The 19,410-nt window shown below is 44.7% G+C and overlaps 1 protein-coding gene across 1 annotated transcript in view; it reads left to right on the top strand.

Moving 5' to 3' along the window:
- The first annotated feature begins 2,343 nt into the window (after positions 1 to 2,343).
- Positions 2,344 to 19,410, top strand: part of DAPK3 (death associated protein kinase 3) — a 28,635-nt gene continuing 11,568 nt past the window's right edge. The window contains exons 1-3 of the mRNA XM_087952068.1: positions 2,344 to 2,479; positions 4,819 to 4,950; positions 18,431 to 18,791. Coding sequence (XP_087808194.1) covers positions 4,889 to 4,950; positions 18,431 to 18,791 — 423 coding nt within the window. The 5' untranslated portion in view covers positions 2,344 to 2,479; positions 4,819 to 4,888. The remainder of the gene's footprint in view (positions 2,480 to 4,818; positions 4,951 to 18,430; positions 18,792 to 19,410) is intronic.

Consider the following 19,410-nt stretch of genomic DNA (forward strand, 5'->3'; position numbering starts at 1 on the left):
GACACGTTCTTCGTATGTTTTAGCCTCCAGTCCCCTAATCATCCTAGTTGCTCTTCTCTGCACTTTTTCTAGAGTCTCAACATCTTTTTTATAATGTGGTGACCAAAACTGGATGCAGTACTCTAGGTGTGGCCTTACTAAGGCTTTACAGAGTGGTATTAGTACCTCCCTTGATCTCCATTGTATCCCTCTGTTAATGCAATTTAGGATTGCATTGGCTTTTTTGGCTGCTGCTGCATATCATTGGCTCCTATTTAGCTGGTTGTCCACTAAGACTCCAAGATCCCTCTCCCAGTTCCTGCTCTTGAGCCTGGTTTCACCCAGTCTAGATGTGTCCTTTGGGTTTTCCTTGCCTAAGTGTAGGACTTCACTCTTCTCTCCATTGAATTTCATTTTGTTAGATAAGGCCCAGTGTTCTAGTCTGTCACGATCCATCTGGATCTTGAGCCTATCTTCTTGGGTGTTGGCTATTCCTGCCAGCTTAGTATCATCTGCAAATTTGGTAAGTTCCCCTTCTATTTCCTCATCTAAGTTGTTTATGAAGATTTATTTATTTTTATTTTATCTATTTATTTATTTTGTCAAGCAATTATAAGATAACAGGTATAAGTATAAACATAGTTATGGATACATGAAATGGATACATATAAGAAAAATAAAATAAATAATAATAAAAAAGAAACAATAGGACAGTGACCTACCTACATTGGTGCGCTTATGCACACCCCCTACAGACCTCTTAGGAAAGGGGTGAGGTCAAACTGAAGATATTGAAGATATAAGACCAAACCTTGTGGCAACCCACTGCTTCCTTCCCTCCACAGTCCCTGCTGTTGAGCCTGGTTTCACCCAGCCTAGATGTGTCCTTTGGGTTTTTCTTGCCTAAGTGTAGGACTTTCCTTTTCTCTCCTCCATTGAATTTCGTTTTGTCAGATACGGCCCAGTGTTCGAGTCTGTCAAGATCCATCTTCTCAAAAGAGTTGGCTTTTTCTGCAGCTTTTGATTATGGGCCATGTAGTCAGTCTGCACTCTTAGGGATAGATCTTCTTGGATAGGCCCAATTCCTCTGGGGGGGGGAGGGGGGTGGTCTTCATTTTGGGAAGGTCCAATTCCTGTGTGTGTGTGTGTGTGTGTGGTTTTTTCCCCCCCTTCCTTTGAATGGGCCAAATTCCTGCATCATGGAGATCCCTCTTCAATGGGCCTGATTCCTAAATATGTGTATGGAGGGTGTGTGTGTCCTCCTCTAGAGTGGGCCTGGTTCCTGCATGGGGGGTGGGGTTTCCTCTTTTGGTATTTATTTATTTATTTATTTATTTATTTGATTTGATTTGCCAATTGTTTACAAGATAATAAGTACAAGTGTATACATAGTTGTGAATATATGAAATGGGTACATATAAGAAAAATAAAAGAATAAGAGAAACAATAGGACAGGGACGGTAGGCACGTTGGTGCGCTTATGCACGCCCCTACAGACCTCTTAGGAAAGGGGTGAGGTCAATAGTAGACAGTCTAAGGTTAAAGTTTTTGGGGTTTGGGGAAGAAACTACAGTCGGGTAGAGTATTCCAGACATTGACCACTCTATTGCTGAAGTCGTATTTCCTGCAATCAAGTTTGGTGCGGTTTACTTTGAGTTTGTATCTATTGTGTGCTCTTGTGTTGTTATGGTTGAAGCTGAAGTATTCATTGACAGGTAGGACATTGCAATATGGCCCCAATATTGTATGGCCCCAATTTCTGTAGGTACCGGTGGGAGTTCTTCCTTTTGGGTTAATCCTCATTTTGGGTGGGCCTGGTTCCTGCATGGGTTTTTTTTTTCCTCTTTTGGTATGGGCCCAATTTCTGTAGGTACCGGTGGGAGTTCTTCCTTTTGGTTTAATCCTCATTTTGGGTGTGCCTGATGGGGTGGGGTGGGATTTCCTCCTTTTGAGTAAGCCCCGTTCCTTTCTATGGGGGTGTGTGGATGGCTTTCCTCTTGACTCAGCCTTCCGCTTGAGCCTTCCGTTCCTGCTTGAAGGAGGGGGGCTGGACTAGAAGACCTCCAAGGTCCCTTCCGGCTGTATTCTGTTCTATACCATCTTGGGTGGGCCCTCTCCCTTCATAAGTGGTTGGTTGGTTTTCCTCCTCTCGCGCAAGGCCGGCGTCAAGAGAGGCGATCCCCATTGATAAAAGTTCCCATTGATTTTTGTAAAAAAAATACAAAAACAAAAACAAAAACAAAAAAAACGCCACCAAACTCAGGGGTCTCCCGTGACGTCACGCGAGGCCCGGGGAAAGCCGTGGAACGTTGGGGCGGTGACGTCACCTCCGCGCTTTAGCCAATCACGGGGCGGCGCTGCTCCGCCTTCCCCAGGACGGGGCGGAAGGTTGTCTGCTGGAATGCGAGGAGCGGTGGCGGCGGCGAGAACGCGCCTCGCTTCTCTCTCTCTCTCTCTCTGCCCCCGCCGTCCTTCTTTCAGGCGCGCTCCCGCCCGCCAGGTGGGTCAGGGGCGTCGGGGTTTTAAAGGGGAGGCGGGCAGGAAAAGGGGGAGGGGGACCCCCGGGGAAAAGGGGGTGTGGAGTTGAGGGGGGAGGCGGGGAAAGGCGGCTTTGGAGGGGAGGGGGAAGGAGGGAGCAGCGGGGCCGAATTTGGGGCGGGGGTGGGGGTGGGGTCGAGTCGGGAAGGGAGGAGGAAGGTGGGGGAAGAGAGGGTGGGGGAAGGGAGAAAAGAGGAGTTTTGGGGGCAGGGAGGGAGGGCGAGGCAGGAAGGGATGTAAGGTGGGGGGAGAGGGAGGAGCAGGGGTAAAGGAGGGGGTGGGGGTTGAGGGAAGGGGGTGGGGGCCAGTGGAGGGGCCTGGCCTTTGGGGGTGGGGGTGAACTAGAAAGGAAGGGTGGGAGGGAGCTTGACTTGGGGACACAATTGGACTCTTGCAAAAATTGGAGGAGGGGGCTAGGCAGAAGGTGGGGAAAGGAGAGGGGGGCAAGGGGGGTAGGGCTGGCCTAGGGGGCCAACAAAGGGACCTGGCCATTGGGGAGGGGGGATCAGAGGGGAGGGTGACAGCGAGCTGACTGTGGGCCAGTCTATTAAAATCTGGGGTGGGGGTGGGGATGAGACAGAAGGGGAGGGAAGGGGGAGGGGCAGGGGTTGGGGGTCAGGGGGGGGTTAGGGGGCCTAGGGGCCAGTGGAGGGCCTGGCCATTGGGGAGGGGGCTAGGGTGGAGAAGGTTAGGGCTGGCTGGGGGGCCAACGGAGGAGGCTGGCCATTGGGGTGGGGGCTGGGAAGGGTTGGGAGGAGCCCTTGTGGAAGGCTGGCGGTATTGGGGAGAGAGCAGGGGTTTGGGGTAGGGGAAGAGGGGTAGGGTGGCCTAGGGGCCAGTGCAACTTGAAGGAAATGGGGAACTTGAAAGGAAATGGGGTGAAAGCACGAGGGAGGGGTGGGGGAGATGGGGGGCAAGAGCCATTTGGGGAACGCAAGGGTGGGTGGGAGCTGACTTCAGGCCAGAATTAGATTCTAGCAAAAAAACCGTGTGTGTCTGTGTGTGTGTGTGTGGGGGAATGAGATAGCAGGAAAGGGAAGTGGTTGTGGGGAGGAGAGGAAAGAGAGAGAGGAAGGAGAGGAAAGGGGTTGGGGGCAGGAGAGGAAAGCAGGGTGGTGGTGGTCTACTGGAGCCCACTGTCTGGCGGATTGCAGGCGGATTGCAGGTTTTTCCCTTGTGATGTTTGTGGCTTGCTAATTATGAAAGTGGGGTGTGTGTATGTGGGGAGGGGCACTTTAGTCCTGGGAGAGAGGGGAGGGCGAGGGGGGAGAGGAAATGCTGCAGGGAGGGAGGTGGGCAGATGGAATATGGGGAGGGGGCCCTGGAGAGAGAGGAAGGAAGGAAGGAAGGAGGCATATGGTGAAGTGAAAAAAAGGAAAAATAGAAAGAGGGAAGGGAGGGAGGGAAGGAAGGAGGCACGTGGTGAAGTGAAAGCAGGAAAAAAAGATGGAAGGGAGGGAAGGAAGGAAAGAAAAAGGCATGTGGTGAAGTGAAAAAGGAAAGAAAGAAGAAAGGCATGTGGTGAAGTGAAAAAAAGAAAAAAAAGTAAGATGGAAATGAGGGAAGGAAGGAAGGAAAAAGAAAAAAGGTATGTGGTTGAAGTGAAAAAAAAAGAAAGATGGAAGTGAGGGAAGGGAAGGGAAGGAAGGAAGGAACGACGGAAGGACCTTTGGATTGAGGAAGGAAGAGTAGGGGGTCCTAAAGGGGACTATTGCTATTTGAGGAGGGGGGTCATTTGCTAAGATTGGACCAATGATAATCAGAAGCGGATTATCTTGTTATCTTGCCCACAGGGGGATTAAAAGCTAATGGCAGGAAATTTGGGCAAGGGGATGATTGATTTGAGCCAATTGGGGTAGTGGAAGAAAGGAGCAGAACCATGCTTCCCAACCTGGGCTGCTTGTAAGACGGGTGGCCTTCAATTCCCAGAATCCCCCAGAATTCAGCAATGAATTCTGGGAGTTGAAGTCCACTCATCTTAAAGCAACCAAGGTTGAGAGATACTGGAGTAGAAGTTAGGGGGGTGTCATGAAGATGGCTGAGACCTCTTGGAAGATCCTGGACAATCTCAGCCGCCAAGAGTAGGCCGACTATGGTCGACAGAATCAAGATGGCTGCCACAATGTGATTGAAGGTTCTTCTGGTCGTAAGCCTTTGACCGCACCTCCTTGGTCTCCCATCTTGACCCTGTGGCCCATAACTTCTCACCACCCCAGGCAGGAGTGGAGGACAGCTTCTAAGAACAGGTTGTGAAAGGAGAACAAAAGACATGAACGGTCTGCCATCTTATCTCTATCCCAGGTCTTGGTGCCACCTTGACAGGAGGAACGTCACGAATTGAGGTGAGGGAGGCAGTTCTCTTCAAGCAAGGATGTCCACTTTCCGCCAGGAAAGGGTGGAAGACCACTATGACATGGAGGAAGAACTGGGCAGGTGAGTCGTATGTTTAGGATACGGGTGTCAGGATTCTGGCAGTTACCCCAATTAAATCATGAGTCTCGAGCCAAACTTCCAAAACTTCGAAAGGATTTATTGGGAGTTAACATGCCCACACTGCCTGGGTGTAGCCGACTCTGAGGTACATAACCCTGGTTTTCCCCCACCCCCTGGGTATATCATAATTCATATTCTCCAATGGGACACATCCATAGCCAAGAGCCACAATCATGCTCTCCAGTTAGATATTTGCGCGGCAGAAATTTCAGTCACCTAGTTACTATGTATGGAATGCACTTTCGATTGCCAAGCTGCCACACTACTCTTTCAAACCCCTTTCCCCCTCCCTTTCTGTTGGCAACTCTAAAAAGACCATAGAAATATTTAATGAGTTGACATTCAGCTCCCCTCACTTCTTGAAGGTGACCTGTACAACACAGGTCATAGGTTCTCACCTAGCTTGGAAGACCACATTATTTTGAAAGCCACCAAAGAAACGGAACGCTACTTGTCTCCTGGAGTCCTAAGAACCACACACAACGTGTGTATGAAATCTCCAGGAGTCAGTCAATTCAGAATAGAGCTTGAAGGGACCTTGGAGGTCTTCTAGTCCAACCCTTTCCAGAAGCAGGAAACCCAAATGTGGTGGACATATCCATAAGTTAAAAAATATTGGACGAAAATACATACCTGGTTTGAAAAAAAATGATAAAACGGCATTGAGATATGAAGCCAGAAATATTTTTATTGGGCATTCTACCAGAAAAATGTGATAAAGAGATTATATATTTGATTTTACATGAATTAACTGCAGCTAGAATTGTATATACTCAACAACAGAAGTGATGATCCAAACAGATGAGAAGGTAATTCAGAAAACATTAGAATGTGCAGAAATGGATAGACTAATGCTTACTATTAAGGACCAAAAAAAACCCTTAAATACTTTTTAACCTGGGACTTATTTTATCGAGGGCTAGACAATAAAAACAGAACTTAGAAAGAAAGGACATAAAAAGGATAAGTGTTAAAATGGAAATGTGTTAAAAATGGGCAAACAAAATACTATTGTTACTACAGTATTAATGTTATGGTGATACATGTTATTGTAAACACCTTGATTATGATCGCATAAAAACAATTGTACCCAGACAACACACTGTTTGATTGAAAAATGATTTTTTAAAATATATTAATACTAATAAAACAAAAAAACTTATTTTTTAAAAAGAACCACACACGGTGTGTGTGTGTGTGGAATCTCTAGAAGTCAATCGATTCAGAATAGTGGTTTGAAGAGACCTTGAAGATCTTCTAGTCCAACCCTTTCCACAAGCAGGAGACCCTAGACCAGTGGTGGCTAACCTTTTTTGGCTCCTGTGCCAAAAATTGCGCGCGCGCTGGTGCACTCGCCTGCTAGCACCCAGAAGGCAATGCGCACCCACCCCCACGCCCCCTGCACATGCGTGTGCAATCCCACCGCTGCCCCCCCCCCTTACCTGCACTGTGCCTCACAGAGCTGATTTGAGGCTGATTTTAGGCCTTTTTCAGCCTCCCAGAGGCTTGAAAAAAGCCTCTGCAGGCTGATTAATAGGCCCCGTTTTGTCACTTCCGGTATTTCCGGAAATACAGGAAGTGATGAAACGGGCCTTTTTTTCGGCCTCTAAAGGCTGCAGAGCTTCCCTCGAGCCTCTGGGAGGCCGAAAAAGGCCTCAAACCATCCAAAAATCAGCTGTGAGGCGCGCACATGCGTAGTGAGGTAAGTTTGCCTGCAGCTTGTGTGCCCACACAAATGGCTCTGCATGCCACCTCCGGCACACGTGCCATAGGTTCGTCATCACGGCCCTGGACCATTTCAGACAAGTGACTGTCCAGTCTCTTCTTAAAAACCTCCAGTGTCGGAGCATTCACAACTCTTAGTGGCAAGCAGTTCCACTGGTTAATTGTCCTCCCTGTTAGGAAGTTTCTCCTTCATTCCAAATTGCTTCTCTCCTGAATTAGTTTCCAAACGTTGTTTCTTGGTGTTTTGAAAAATAAATTGAACCTCTCTTCTTTGTGTTGGCCCCTCAAATTTTGGAAGATGCTATCATGTCCCTCCTAGTCCTTCTTTTTCTTTAGACTGGCCAAACCCAAATCCTGCAAACATTCTTCGTATATTTTTGTCTCCGGGCCTTTAAGCATCTCAGTTGCTCTTCTTTGCACTTTTTCCTAAAAGTCTCAACATCATTTTTGTATTGTGACCAAAACCGGATGCAGTTATTCCAGGTGTGGCCTTACTCAGGCGTTACAAAGCGCTGCTCATGTCCAGGGACCTCAACAAGATTTGATCTCGGTTCATTTGATTTGAATCTTAATTCATTTCGGGAAAATTTAAGACGTTCTGGATTATTCCCAGGATTACTAAACCGGACGTACCAGATTGGCAGTGACAAAAACCACACCTGATTTATGCCAAGGACTACACATCCATGTCTAGTCATCAAAAATATCAAACTTTTGGGGTGTGGGCATACATACCTAGGCATTTAATGCGTATAATCCTCCTTTTGTCTGGTTTTAAAGACAAGCTAATGGAAGTAAATGAATTGCTGGGCCATTGAACTATAAGGCAGATCTTGAAAAACGCTGCTTTTTCCACCAGCTTTTTAAAAAAGAAGCCCAAAAAACTTTGTGGATTCTTAAATTCATTTCATGTTAAACATAAACTCTTGGCTGCCAGTTCCTTTCAAGCTGAGATTGGGTGCAGAGGGGGGTTGGACTAGATGACCTACAAGGTCCCTTCCAACTCTGTTAATCTGTAATCTTTGAGATGTATTATAAATACTTTTTTAAAAACTGTTTTCCCATCAGCCAAAAATGATTGACGACACAAAAGCAAATAAAAAGTAAAAGTAAAATTCAGATAGTCTCAATTTACAACTACAATTGAGTCCCAAATTTCTGTTGCTAAAGTGAGACATTTGTTCAGTGAGTTTTGTACCGTTTTGTGACCTTTCTTTCCACTGTTGTTATGCCAATCCCTGCAGCTGTTAACGTTAGTCCCACGGTTGTTAAGTGAATCTGGCTTCCTCATTGAATTTTGGCAGTTGTTTAGCAAGTCACACTGAATTTTGCCCATTGTTAAATGAGTCAGACTGAATTGTGGCAGCTGTTAAGCGAGTCACACTGAATTTTGGTGGTCGTTAAGCAAGGCACACTGAATTTTGGCCGTTAAGTTAGTCAGACTGATTTTTGACTGTTAAGCGAGTCACACTGAATTTTGGCAGCTGTTAAGCGAGTCCCGCTGACGTCTGCAACTTCTTTGATGTGGTTAATAGCGACTCGCTGCAGTTGTTGAGAGTAACACATGGTCGTTAAGTGAACCTGGCTTCCACAATCGACTTTGCTTGTTGGAAGCCAAAAGGGAAGGTCCCAAATGGCGATTATGTCACCCTGGGATGTCGTAACCATTGTTAACAATACTGGTTGCTAAGCGCTCCAATATTGATCACGTGCTGCACTGGTCATAAGTGCGAGGACCAGTCATAAGTCACCTTTTCCAACCCTGTTGTAACTCCAAATGGATGATAAATGGTTTTACTGTGTGGGGGGGAAGGATTGGATGCAGGTCATAAAACAAAAAAGATATTTTTGGGGGATAAACTCTGAAATTGCTGGCCGTGATTTCATTGACAAAGTAGTCCTCAACATGCAACCTCAATTAAGCAGAATCAGAGCTGGAAGGGACCTTTGAGGTCTTCTAGTCCAACCCCCTGCTTCAAGCAAGGAGACCCCCATACCGTTTCAGACAAGGGTCAGTCTCGGCACAAAATCTCCAATTGCTGAACAAGATCGTTTTTCCGTGAGTTTTGCCCTGTTTTATGATCACTGTTGTTAAGTGAATTGCTTCAGTTGTTAAGTAAATCATTTGGTCATTAAGTGAATCTGACTCTCCCCCGATCAGAAGCCAGCTGGGAAGGTGACAAATGGGGATTATATGACCCAAGGACAGGAATAGAATAGGATAGGATAGAATTAGAATTATTAGAATTAGAATTAGAATAGAACAGAGAAAGAATAGAGAAAGAATTAGAAATAATAGAAATAGAAGTAAATAGAATAGAATAATAGAATAAGAATTAGAAGAGAAGAGAGAAGAATTAGAAATAATAGAAATAGAAATAAGAGACTTCCGGTTTGTCGGCTTCGCGGCGGCAGGGATTTGCGAGCTGCGCGATCCCTGCCGCGCTAGCCGTTTTGGGGCTCCGACCCAGCCGGTGCGGAGCTAGGCTGCCCTGCAGGGGCAGCTGAAGGTAGGGGATCCGGAGAAGGGACTGGGGTGTTGCAGACCCCCTCCCTGGCAGGCAGAACCCCCTTTTCCCAGGACAGTGCAGCGGCGGTCCGTAATGGCCGCCACAAAGAAGCTGGCAGCCGGGTAAGAATGCGCAGGAGGAAGTGGAGAAAGTGATTGAGAGGAGAAAGTTTTCTTGGCTCCTAGGACTCTAAGACATATTTAATAAAATTCCTGAAAAGTATGACTTTCTGAATAATACCTGCCAGAAGAGGAAAAAAGCGGCTGCTTGAAGGTGCTGAAAGGATAGCTTTCCCTCTTTTCCCACGGAATAAATAACTGGATATTAAGAAACCTATTTTTAGGTGGAAATTGGTTTTAAGCGATGAGTGGGAAGAGAGAGGATTAAAAGAAAATATTTGTATGCTAAGATTTGTTGGAGCAGATGCCTTAAGGATTTGAAGACTAGAATATATTGTAACAAGACTTTAAACAGATTTGGACTTTCTTTCTCTTTGATTGATATCACCCCAGAAGGAGAAAGTGAGAACTCTGCCTTGGTTTGGACTGATTGATAACTTTGGGACTGTTTTATCTTTTTATTTTCTTTTGAATATTCTGGTTGTTGTAAGAAGAAAGAAGGAGAAAAGAAAAGAAAAGATTTATAATGGCTCTTTCTGTTGAGGAACTAAGAAATGGTGTGGAAGAAGCTTTCCTTTTCTTAGAAATGGCGCTTACTAATTATCAACAAAAATTACAACAGATGAAGACAGCAGAGGAACAAGAAAGAAAGGAAGGAGCCATCTTTAATGAATCTCAGAATTTGATCCAGAAAAAAAGAAGAGAGAAAGAAAAGAAAAGAAGAGAAAAGAAGAAAACTAAAGGATTTAAGGACTTAAGATCTAAAAACATTTAAGAAAGGGAAAAATAAAGTGCAAAACCAATATGATGATTGTAAACAAAGGGAAAAAGAAATACGACAGAGAAGGGAAGCCGGTAAGGCAGAGGCTAGAAGAAGGGGGGGTAGAAAGGTTTGTTGGGAAAAGAAAGAAAGGGAAAAGGTGGAGAAAAGCTACAACGTTTTGAAATTAAATGGAAAAATGAATTTTTATGGATAATGGATAAAGTAAAAAGATTTTGCAAGGTACATAAGATGAGATGGTAGTATTGCAATGGTTTAAGAGTTGATAAGAGATTAAAATGTTAAAATGTTTAAAAATGATTGGTTTTAAAACTTAATAATAGGAGGGGTTTAGAATATTGTTTTAATTAAAGAGTTTAATAAAATTATGGTATTGATGTTATTATGAAATTTTTATTATAGTATTTCTTTTTAATATTTGGATTTATTCTCTAATTATGCACTTAATTGTGTTGGATGTATTAGTTAGATAGAATGTACCAAGCAAAATCTGATTGGGTATTAGATATTATTTTAAAGATTAATTTGATTAACTTAGGGGGAGATAGAAAGGCATCATACTCTGATTAATGATTTCAGGAGAAACTGATTTTCTTTTTTTTTCATAAGGGATGAGACAAAGGGATGATAAAAATGGACAAAAGATACAAATATAATGATTTAAACTAAGATGATTAATTAAGGTAGAATTAAGAAGTGTGAAATATGTGGAGAAGTTAATATAGAAGGCTTAGAACGGTAAATAAAATAAGTAATGATATGTAAGATGAGCATGAATATAATTGAAGTCCATGAAGAGAGAGACACCTGGGTCCAAATTACTTTCCAAAAAGATATTTTTATGTTTTGTGTGTTGTGTGTATATGTCTTTTTGGGGGAGAATTGGTAAAAACTTGTAGAAATATAGAATGAGAATAATGGTAACTAAGTCAGAAAGAAACAGATGAAATAATAATAATGATATTGAATAAGAGTAAAGAGAAGTAAAGAGAAATTGAATAAGAGGTTTTGGTATATTATATGGAAATGGTTTAAAACAGAATTATAATTTATCTGACTTGTTAAATTTACAAGGAAAAAGGTTTAAACATGTAATGAATAATGATAATTTGTGTGTTTTAAAAATTAATAAAACTTGTTTAAAAAAAAAAAAAAAAAAAGAAATAGAAATAAATAGAATGGAATAATAAGAATTAGAAGAGGAGAGAATAGAGAACAAATTAGAAATAATAGAAATAGAAATAAATAGAATAGAAAAATAGAATAATAAGAATAGGATAGAATAGCAGAGTTGGAAGGGACCTCAGAGGTCTTCCAGTCCAACCCCCTGCTTAGACAGGAAACCCTACACCAAATACACGCCAAACACCCCAATTATGATCACACAACCACGAAGAGGGTGAAAAACCTGTCAAAACAAGCCACATTTTTCTCTGTGCCGTTGTCTCTTCACAAATGGCCACTAAATGGAACGGTTGTAAGTCGAGGACAGCCATATACTTCTCAAGAGAGCTCAGTAAAACAAGCCTTTGCCAGCTATAATTTCTTAATAAAATCTCTTTAAAAGGCTCGGCTGGCTGAGGGAAGTGGCTTATTTTAGCGTGCAGTTCACAGCAGGCAAAAATTGTGTGACGTACACACCCCGCGTGAGTCATTGTTGTGTCACCCAGTGGGGTGAGACACACTCTTTCCTGAGTTGTGTGAGAAAGAGGGTTCGTTGAGGCTGAGATTTCGTCCTTGTTCCTGTTGTGAGGAACAAGTGTCACTGTCACAATTTCGGATTCGAGAGGCTGCGAAATCTTTCTTCAGCTGAGGGGGAAGTAAATTCTGAGTTCCTCGACTTACGTCCGTTTATTTAGACGCTGAAAAAAAAGTGACTTGCGGCCATGTTCCACACTTAACGACCGTTGCTGCACCTGCTCAAAATTCAAGACGCTTGGTATTTACGACGGTTGCTGTGTCATGGGCTCGCGGGATTCCCCTTTGGCGACCGTCTGACAAGCAACGTCAACGGGGGGAAGCCGGATTCGCTTAATGACTGTGTTCCTCATTTAACAACTTCAGCAATGTGCTTCACAATGGCGGCAAGGAAGTTTGTAAAATGAGGCACAACTCACTTTCATAACCGTCTCACTTAGCAACATAAACTTTTGGGCTCCGTTGTGGTTGTAAGCCGAGGACCACCTGTATCCTGTGGCTGAAGGAAGAGCCCATGGCGGTCAGGTGATCAAAATTCTGAACGCCTGGCAACCGACTCCTATTTATGACGTGTCCCGGGGCTCCGTCATAATCCCCGACAAGCAAAGTCAATGGAGAAGCCCGATTTGCTTAACAACGGTATGACTCATTTAATGACTGAGGGGGATTCCCTTAACGAAATATGGCAAGAAAGAGCTTGTAAAATTGAGGCTTAACACCTCTCTCACTTAGTGATGGAAATTCTGGTCTCCATTGCCGTAAGTCGAGGATTCTGGCTTTGACGGTGGTCGTAAGTTGGAACACGGCCTGTATTTCCAACCGAAGCTCTTTTCCTTAAAAAATGAAGGAATTGAGCATTAGTTGCCGTCCAGTTATTTCTATTTCCTGCTGGTTACGGAGCTGAAAGGAGTGTGGAATTTCTATTCGGAGGGGGTTGTGTAGCTACAACAACCTTATATGGAAACCCCCACGCAGCCAGCCAGCCGGCATGATCTCACCGTCGAAAAATGTAAATAACAACCCATCTTTAAATGTCCCCCATGCCGAGACCAGGAAATACTGGATTAAAATTAAAATAAAAAAATTGGCTTCAAGAGATCACTAAATATCAAATTGAATTCAAACCGGGACTCTTCCTCTTAGGAATAATTACAGAGTAATGTCCAAAAAAAGATAAAATATATTATTGTACATATCCAGAATAGCTTTTGCACAAATGTGGAAAGGAGCCAATATCCCCTCAGAAGACCGAGTTATGCACAAAATATTGGAATGTGTGGAAATAGACACGCTCACGTTAGAAATGAAAGAGAACTCTAAATACTACATAATAGGGGACAAATGGTATGAACGGTTAGAGAATAGATATTAAAAATAGGAAGAATGGATTACTGTAATTAAAACAAGAGATCTTAAGAGAATATTACTGTAGACGTACAGACAATAAGGTATATAAGATAGATTATAGATACCTATAATTATAGATACCTTTAATAAATCACATAAGACGTAGATACTTGTTGATGTATAGAACAATGATGTATATAATAAGACCTGTAACACACACACACACACATATTTGTCGATGCCAAAACTTTGTCACAAACGTGAATGAGGTTTGTATTTTGTGAAAATGTAATAAAATTTATTTAAAGTTAAATAAATGTCCCCCCGTGCCTCTGCAGCTTCCTCCAAAGGGTTTGCCCATTTTACGCTATGTCTCTGGGTGAGTTTTCTTGTCACAAAACGAGGAAGCGTGAGGTTGATGGGCTCCTCACCTCTGATTTAGCTTGCTTTATTGTCATTGTACCTCGTGCACAACGAAATTAAATGCCCTCCTCGGTGTGCGTTATGACTGTAAAAAGTAAAACACAAACGCACATCCTTCGCGTTCTATACAGTTGAATGGAAAACCCTCCGGATACTGCATTAATATTGCATTATACGGTAGAATAGGTGGACGCGGTGGCTCAGTGGCTAAGATGCTGAGCTTGTCGATCAGAAAGGTCGGCAGTTCGGCGGTTTGAATCCCCGGCACCGCGTCACGGAGTGAGCTCCCGTGACTTGTCCCAGCTTCTGCCAACCCAGCAGTTCGAAAGCGTGTAAAAAAATGCAAGTAGGAAAATAGGGACCCCTTTGGTGAGAAGGGAACAGCGTTTCCGTGCGCCCTTCGGCATTTTTCCACATGACCACGGAGACTTCTTCGGACAGCGCTGGCTCTTCTTCGGCTTTATAACGGAGAAGAGAACGGTCCCCTAGAGCCGGAAATGACTAGCATGTATGTGCGAGGGGAATCTTTATCTTTACCTATACAGTAAAATTCAGTAGAGTTACTACTCTGGGATAGAAGCTCTTTTTCAGCCTATTTATCCTTGTTTTTTATTATCCTGTACCATCTGCCAGATGGTAATAGTTCAGGAAAAAAAGGATGACAGGGATCTTTGAGAATCTTTTGGAGCTGGAGCTAAAAAGGGACACTAATTGGAAGGTTAATGGATCCCTTGGAATCCTGACGGGAGAATATAACAAAAGAATTTGCAAATTCCCCAAATACCAAAGTGTTGGAAGGCAACTTAGGTAGTCCTCAATTTATAGCAGTTCTTTTAGTAACTGTTTGAACAGTGACTTACGGCTGTTTTTCACACTTAACGACCGTCACAGCCGGTCTCCCGCAGTCGTGTGATCGGAATTCAGGTGCTTGGCAATGACTCGCCGTTATGACAGTTACAGTATCCCGGAGTCACGCCATCCCCTTTTGTGACTTTCTGACAAGCAAAGTCAATGAGGAAGCCGGATTCACTTAACGACCGTGTTACTAACATGAGAATGGCAGTGATTCACTTAACAACAGTGGCCCGAAAGGTTGCAAAAATGGGGCAAAGCTCACTTGAACAACTGTCTCACTTAGCAACGGAAATCCTGGGCTCAGCTGTGGTCGTAAAGCGAGGACTACCTGCAGTCTTCCTTAGCTGCTCTGTTGCTGGCATTCGAGATTGCTTTTATGAAGGTGATTCTGAAACCTATTTGTCCGAGGCTGTCGTAAATTCAAACCGTCATTAAATGAATGGTCGTAAACCAAGGACTACCTGGAATTGAAACCAGCCACAATGGAGTAGATGTCCGGTTCTTGCCTTGTAAGAGAAATGGGCTTGGTGTTTAGAGCATCATGTGGCTAGTATATTATACTAGGGGAGATAATATAATCTATATCTAAAGGTCTGTGGAGATTCTTAGTCCTCCAGGTCATAGTTATCCAAAAGTTGCTTTTTTTCAAGGGGCAACTGGGCTTTCTTTGTTTTTCCTTGAAGATGTTTTGCTTCTCATCCAAGGAGCTTCTTCAGCTCTGACTGGATGGTGGGGAATGGAAGGATTTATACACCTTGCAGACAGCTGGTCATTTGCAACCTTTTAGAGAGTCGTTGAGGCCACTTGGAGGTTTATCTGTGTCCTCAGATCAGGTGCTATTTCAGGTTTTTCTTTGAAGGCGTTTTGCTTCTCATCCAAGAAGCTTCTTCAGCTCTGACTGGATGGTGGGGAATGGAAGGATTTATACTCCTTGCAGACAGCTGGTCGTTTGCATCCTTTTAGAGGGTCGTTGAGGCCACTTGGAGGTTTATCTGTGTCCTCAGATCAGGTGCTATTTCAGGTTTTTCTTTGAAGACGTTGAGTCGTTGAGGCCACTTGGAGGTTTATCTGTGTCCTCAGATCAGGTGCTATTCAGGTTTTTCTTTGAAGGCTTTCTCATCTAAGAAGCTTCTTCAGCTCTGACTGGATAATGGGGAATGGAAGGATTTATATATTCCTTGCAGACAGCTGGTCATTTGCATCCTTTGAGAGGGTCATTGAGGCCATTTGGAGAACCCTCAACAGAGGGGGAGGGATAGGATGTCATCTATCTCCAGTCTACAACACAGTCCATTCAACAGTTCCAAAAAGGCTCCACACCCATTTGCACTACTCAGATGACCCTGAGGAAACAGACAAACCTCCAAGTGGCCTCAGTGACTCACTAAAAGGATGCAAGTGACCAGCTGTCTGCAAGGAGTATGAATCCTTCCATTCCCCACCATCCAGTCAGAGCTGAAGCAGCTTCTTGGATGAGAAGGGGAAACGTCTTCAAAGAAAAACCACAAAGTCCAGTTGCCTCTTGGAAAAAAAAAAGCACCCTTGGATTTATTTCTAAAGGCTGTTGTAACTTTTATTTAGGTAATGTATGTTAAATGCGGTGAATGTTTAGTCTCCGTTGTATAGATGCTCTTACAGCAATCCTCTAGGGTAAATCTCAAGAGAAAAGGACCAGAATGAGCAGGAAGCGAACAGAGAACCTCTACTTAATTTCAGAGCTGAGGTCTTAATTACTGGATGTAGTAGAGTTGCAAATACTTGTATCTTATTAACATACCTCCTGTACATGGTGTCAAAATCCCTAAGTTCTACTTTTCTCTTCCTTAACTATCTCTCATTGTCCAGCCCCGTGTAACCAATCAGATTGAGGCAAGAAATTTTTCTAACAGCGAGTCCAAGTGTAGTTTGGTATGCGGCTGTTAGGAATGTAAGTCACCTAATAGTTGGGTTGGAAAATATATAAACCAGGATAGACATTTTAATACTGTCTCTTTAAGGGAATGCTAAAATTGTAATTGGGTGTGGTTCCTCAAACGGCCATATAAGATGGAGCTAGAAACCTGGGTTGTTCTGTTCTGTTGTTCTGGAGAGTGTTGCCATTTCTATTGACTGTTGCTGATCATCGTTATTCTTGGATCTGATGTAAGTCTGTTACTGAACTGTTTTTGATACTGGACTTTGTTATTTGGATTATCCCTGGACTAAAAACTGACTGCTTTAACTGTGAATGACTTGGACTGCTTGTTGGACTTTGCTTAACCATTTACTGGAAGTAAAAACCTACATTTTACTATGCAGTGTAGCTGCGTGCTGTGTGTGTGTTATTCAACATTACTCTCACTACGTCTCCCTGTGTGCGCTCATTCTCCTAATGGGGAATTACCTTAACAGTGGCCCCCCTTCCTTCTTCCAGCTGGGTGACCTTGAGGCAGCTTCTCAAGGGGATACAGCGCTTACTTTTGCTTCCCCAAGCATTCCCTCCTCCACAGTCCATGGCAGTCTGTCACCGCACGCACAACCAAGCATATGGTGGCAGCTGATAGGTTGTGTCATGCCCCCCCCAGGAGCGTGAATCTGTGGGGAAAGATGAGTTGGAATTGGAGCCGACGGAGATCGAGGGGGCAGCGTTGTTGGCTTCACAGGAAAATGGGGAGGAGCAGGGGGCCAGTCATGCCAGGGCCTTTCAGGATTAGGACGGCTTGTAGGCAGGGACGAATGGGGGAAGGATGAGCAAGACAGGTTAAGCAGTGAACATGAGAGACAGAGCTCAGGGGATGAGCAAGGATCTTCCCCTCCTGATCCCTGAGCACGGAGAGTGGAGAGAAGGCGTGAACAGCGCAGACCGACTCGACTACTCAGGAGGAGAGCGCCCCACCCCTCTTCACAAGGCACACCCGGGGACTGAGACTGAAGGAGACGCTGTGGGGAGGGGCATTTGTCAGGAACGAACGCTGAATTCATGGAGTGTTGAGTGCCGACGTTTGAACTTTCCTGAATTCCTTGCATTCTTTCTGGAATTCTGGATACTTGCCTTGCTCCTTTGATTTCTGGACTCGACTTGCCCTGCTGGATTTCTTGCTGTAGCCGCGGTGCTTACAGCAATTGGGCTGGACTATTTGCAGCCAGAGGCTGCTTGAGGGGTATGTGTGTGTGTATGTGTGTTTGTCATCACATTGCTCTGGGACTTGCCAGAACTATGGAAGCGTTTGGGGAAATTTGGAGCCATAAAAGGCCGGTTTGAACTGCCAGCTGCCTGGGTGACCTGGGAAGACGAACAGCTGACAGGGAGTGAGAGTGTGGCTCCGTTGTCTGTGGAGGAAACTGGGGAAGGGCAAAGTCCGGCTGGGCAGAGCAGGAGAGAGGTAGAACAAGGGAGAGAGAGTTCAGAGGAAGACCCAGGCCCATCCTAGGGCATGCACAAAGGAGCGGAGAAGAGAGCAACATGGGTTTCATGGCTTATAAGGGGAGGAAAGGGCCCTGATTCCCTTCATTAGCCACACCTGGGAATGAGAGTTTAAAAGAGATGCAAGCTGAGTGTGGCCTCTCCTGGGAACAAACATGAGTTTGTGTTGACTGCGGTTATTTGTGTTCCTGGCATCCTCCCAACTGGGTTGACTTACTGCTGTTTCTTCTGGAATTCCTTCTCCTGCCCTGCCAGACTAATTACCTCATCTTGCCTTGATTGGACTTAAAGTTATGGTTTTTATTCACCATGTTTTGGATTTGATTCCCTGCAGCCAAAGGCTGTTCCTGGGAGAGTTTTTCTCCAGCCCAGAAGGTAACCAGGACATTGGGGGCAAAGTTGTAGCTAATAAAGGGATTCCTACTTATTATCTGACTGTGTTGCCTTTGTGCCACACCCCTTTGGGTCATCACATTACCTTTGTGCCATGGCCTGGGTCGCAACAGGCTGTAAGTCAAGGATGATTTTAACAAGCCGTTTCTCTTCCTTTGGCTTCCAGCGGCCAGTTCGCGATCGTGCGGAAGTGCCGCGAGAAGAAAACGGGCCTGGAATACGCGGCGAAGTTCATCAAGAAACGGCGCCTGTCGTCCAGCCGCCGAGGGGTGAGCCGTGAAGAGATCCAGCGGGAAGTCAACATCCTCCGGGAGATCCAACACCCCAACATCATCACCCTCCACGACATTTTCGAGAACAAGACGGACGTGGTGCTGATTCTGGAACTGGTCTCCGGCGGGGAGCTGTTTGATTTCCTGGCGGAGAAGGAATCCCTGACGGAGGAAGAGGCCACCCAATTCCTGAAGCAGATTCTGGATGGGGTCCATTACCTCCACTCCAAACACATTGCCCATTTCGACCTGAAGGTGAGATCCTTCCATTCCTATCTCCGAATAATCATCATAATAAATAATCGACCCAAAAAAATAAACAGGGGGCTTCGTAGTAAAAAAAAACTCCAATGTCATCTACTCTGGAGGACTTCAGTCTTTTTCTGGAAAGCGGTTAGCAAAGGGCACTTTCTGAATTCTGGAGAAGACCTCTTTAAGGTCGTGATGAGAATCGGCGCTGAGAAATAGGGGAGAAAAAGGTCAGAAAGTCAAACTTCACAGGAAGAGTAGTGGAAACTTGGAAACTTCAGGCAATAAATTTTTTCTAATGGTTAGTCCAGGGATAGGCAACCTGCAGCTCTGGAGCCGCATGTGGCTCTTTCATCCCTCTGCTACGGCTTCCTGTTGCTGGTGGGTTCCATAATTGATAGGGCTTTTGGCTAGGACAGGTAGAGGGAAAAGGAACATTACGCTCAATGGTGGGGGACTCTATGGTGGGGGAACCGCCATAGAGTCTGGTCTGCTCCAGAATTGAACGGGGGGCTTCTGGTTAGGACTTTTGTGGCTCTTTGAGTGTTTAAGGTTGCCGACCCCTGGGCTAGTCCAAATGCAGTTTAGTATGCGGCCCCTCCTTCCAGCTGGTTGACCTTGAGGC

This window comes from Notechis scutatus, chromosome 1, assembly GCF_049901735.1.
Source record: "Notechis scutatus isolate UNSWTSFEM ecotype Mainland chromosome 1, rNotScu1.2, whole genome shotgun sequence".
NCBI classification, from domain to species: domain Eukaryota; kingdom Metazoa; phylum Chordata; class Lepidosauria; order Squamata; family Elapidae; genus Notechis; species Notechis scutatus.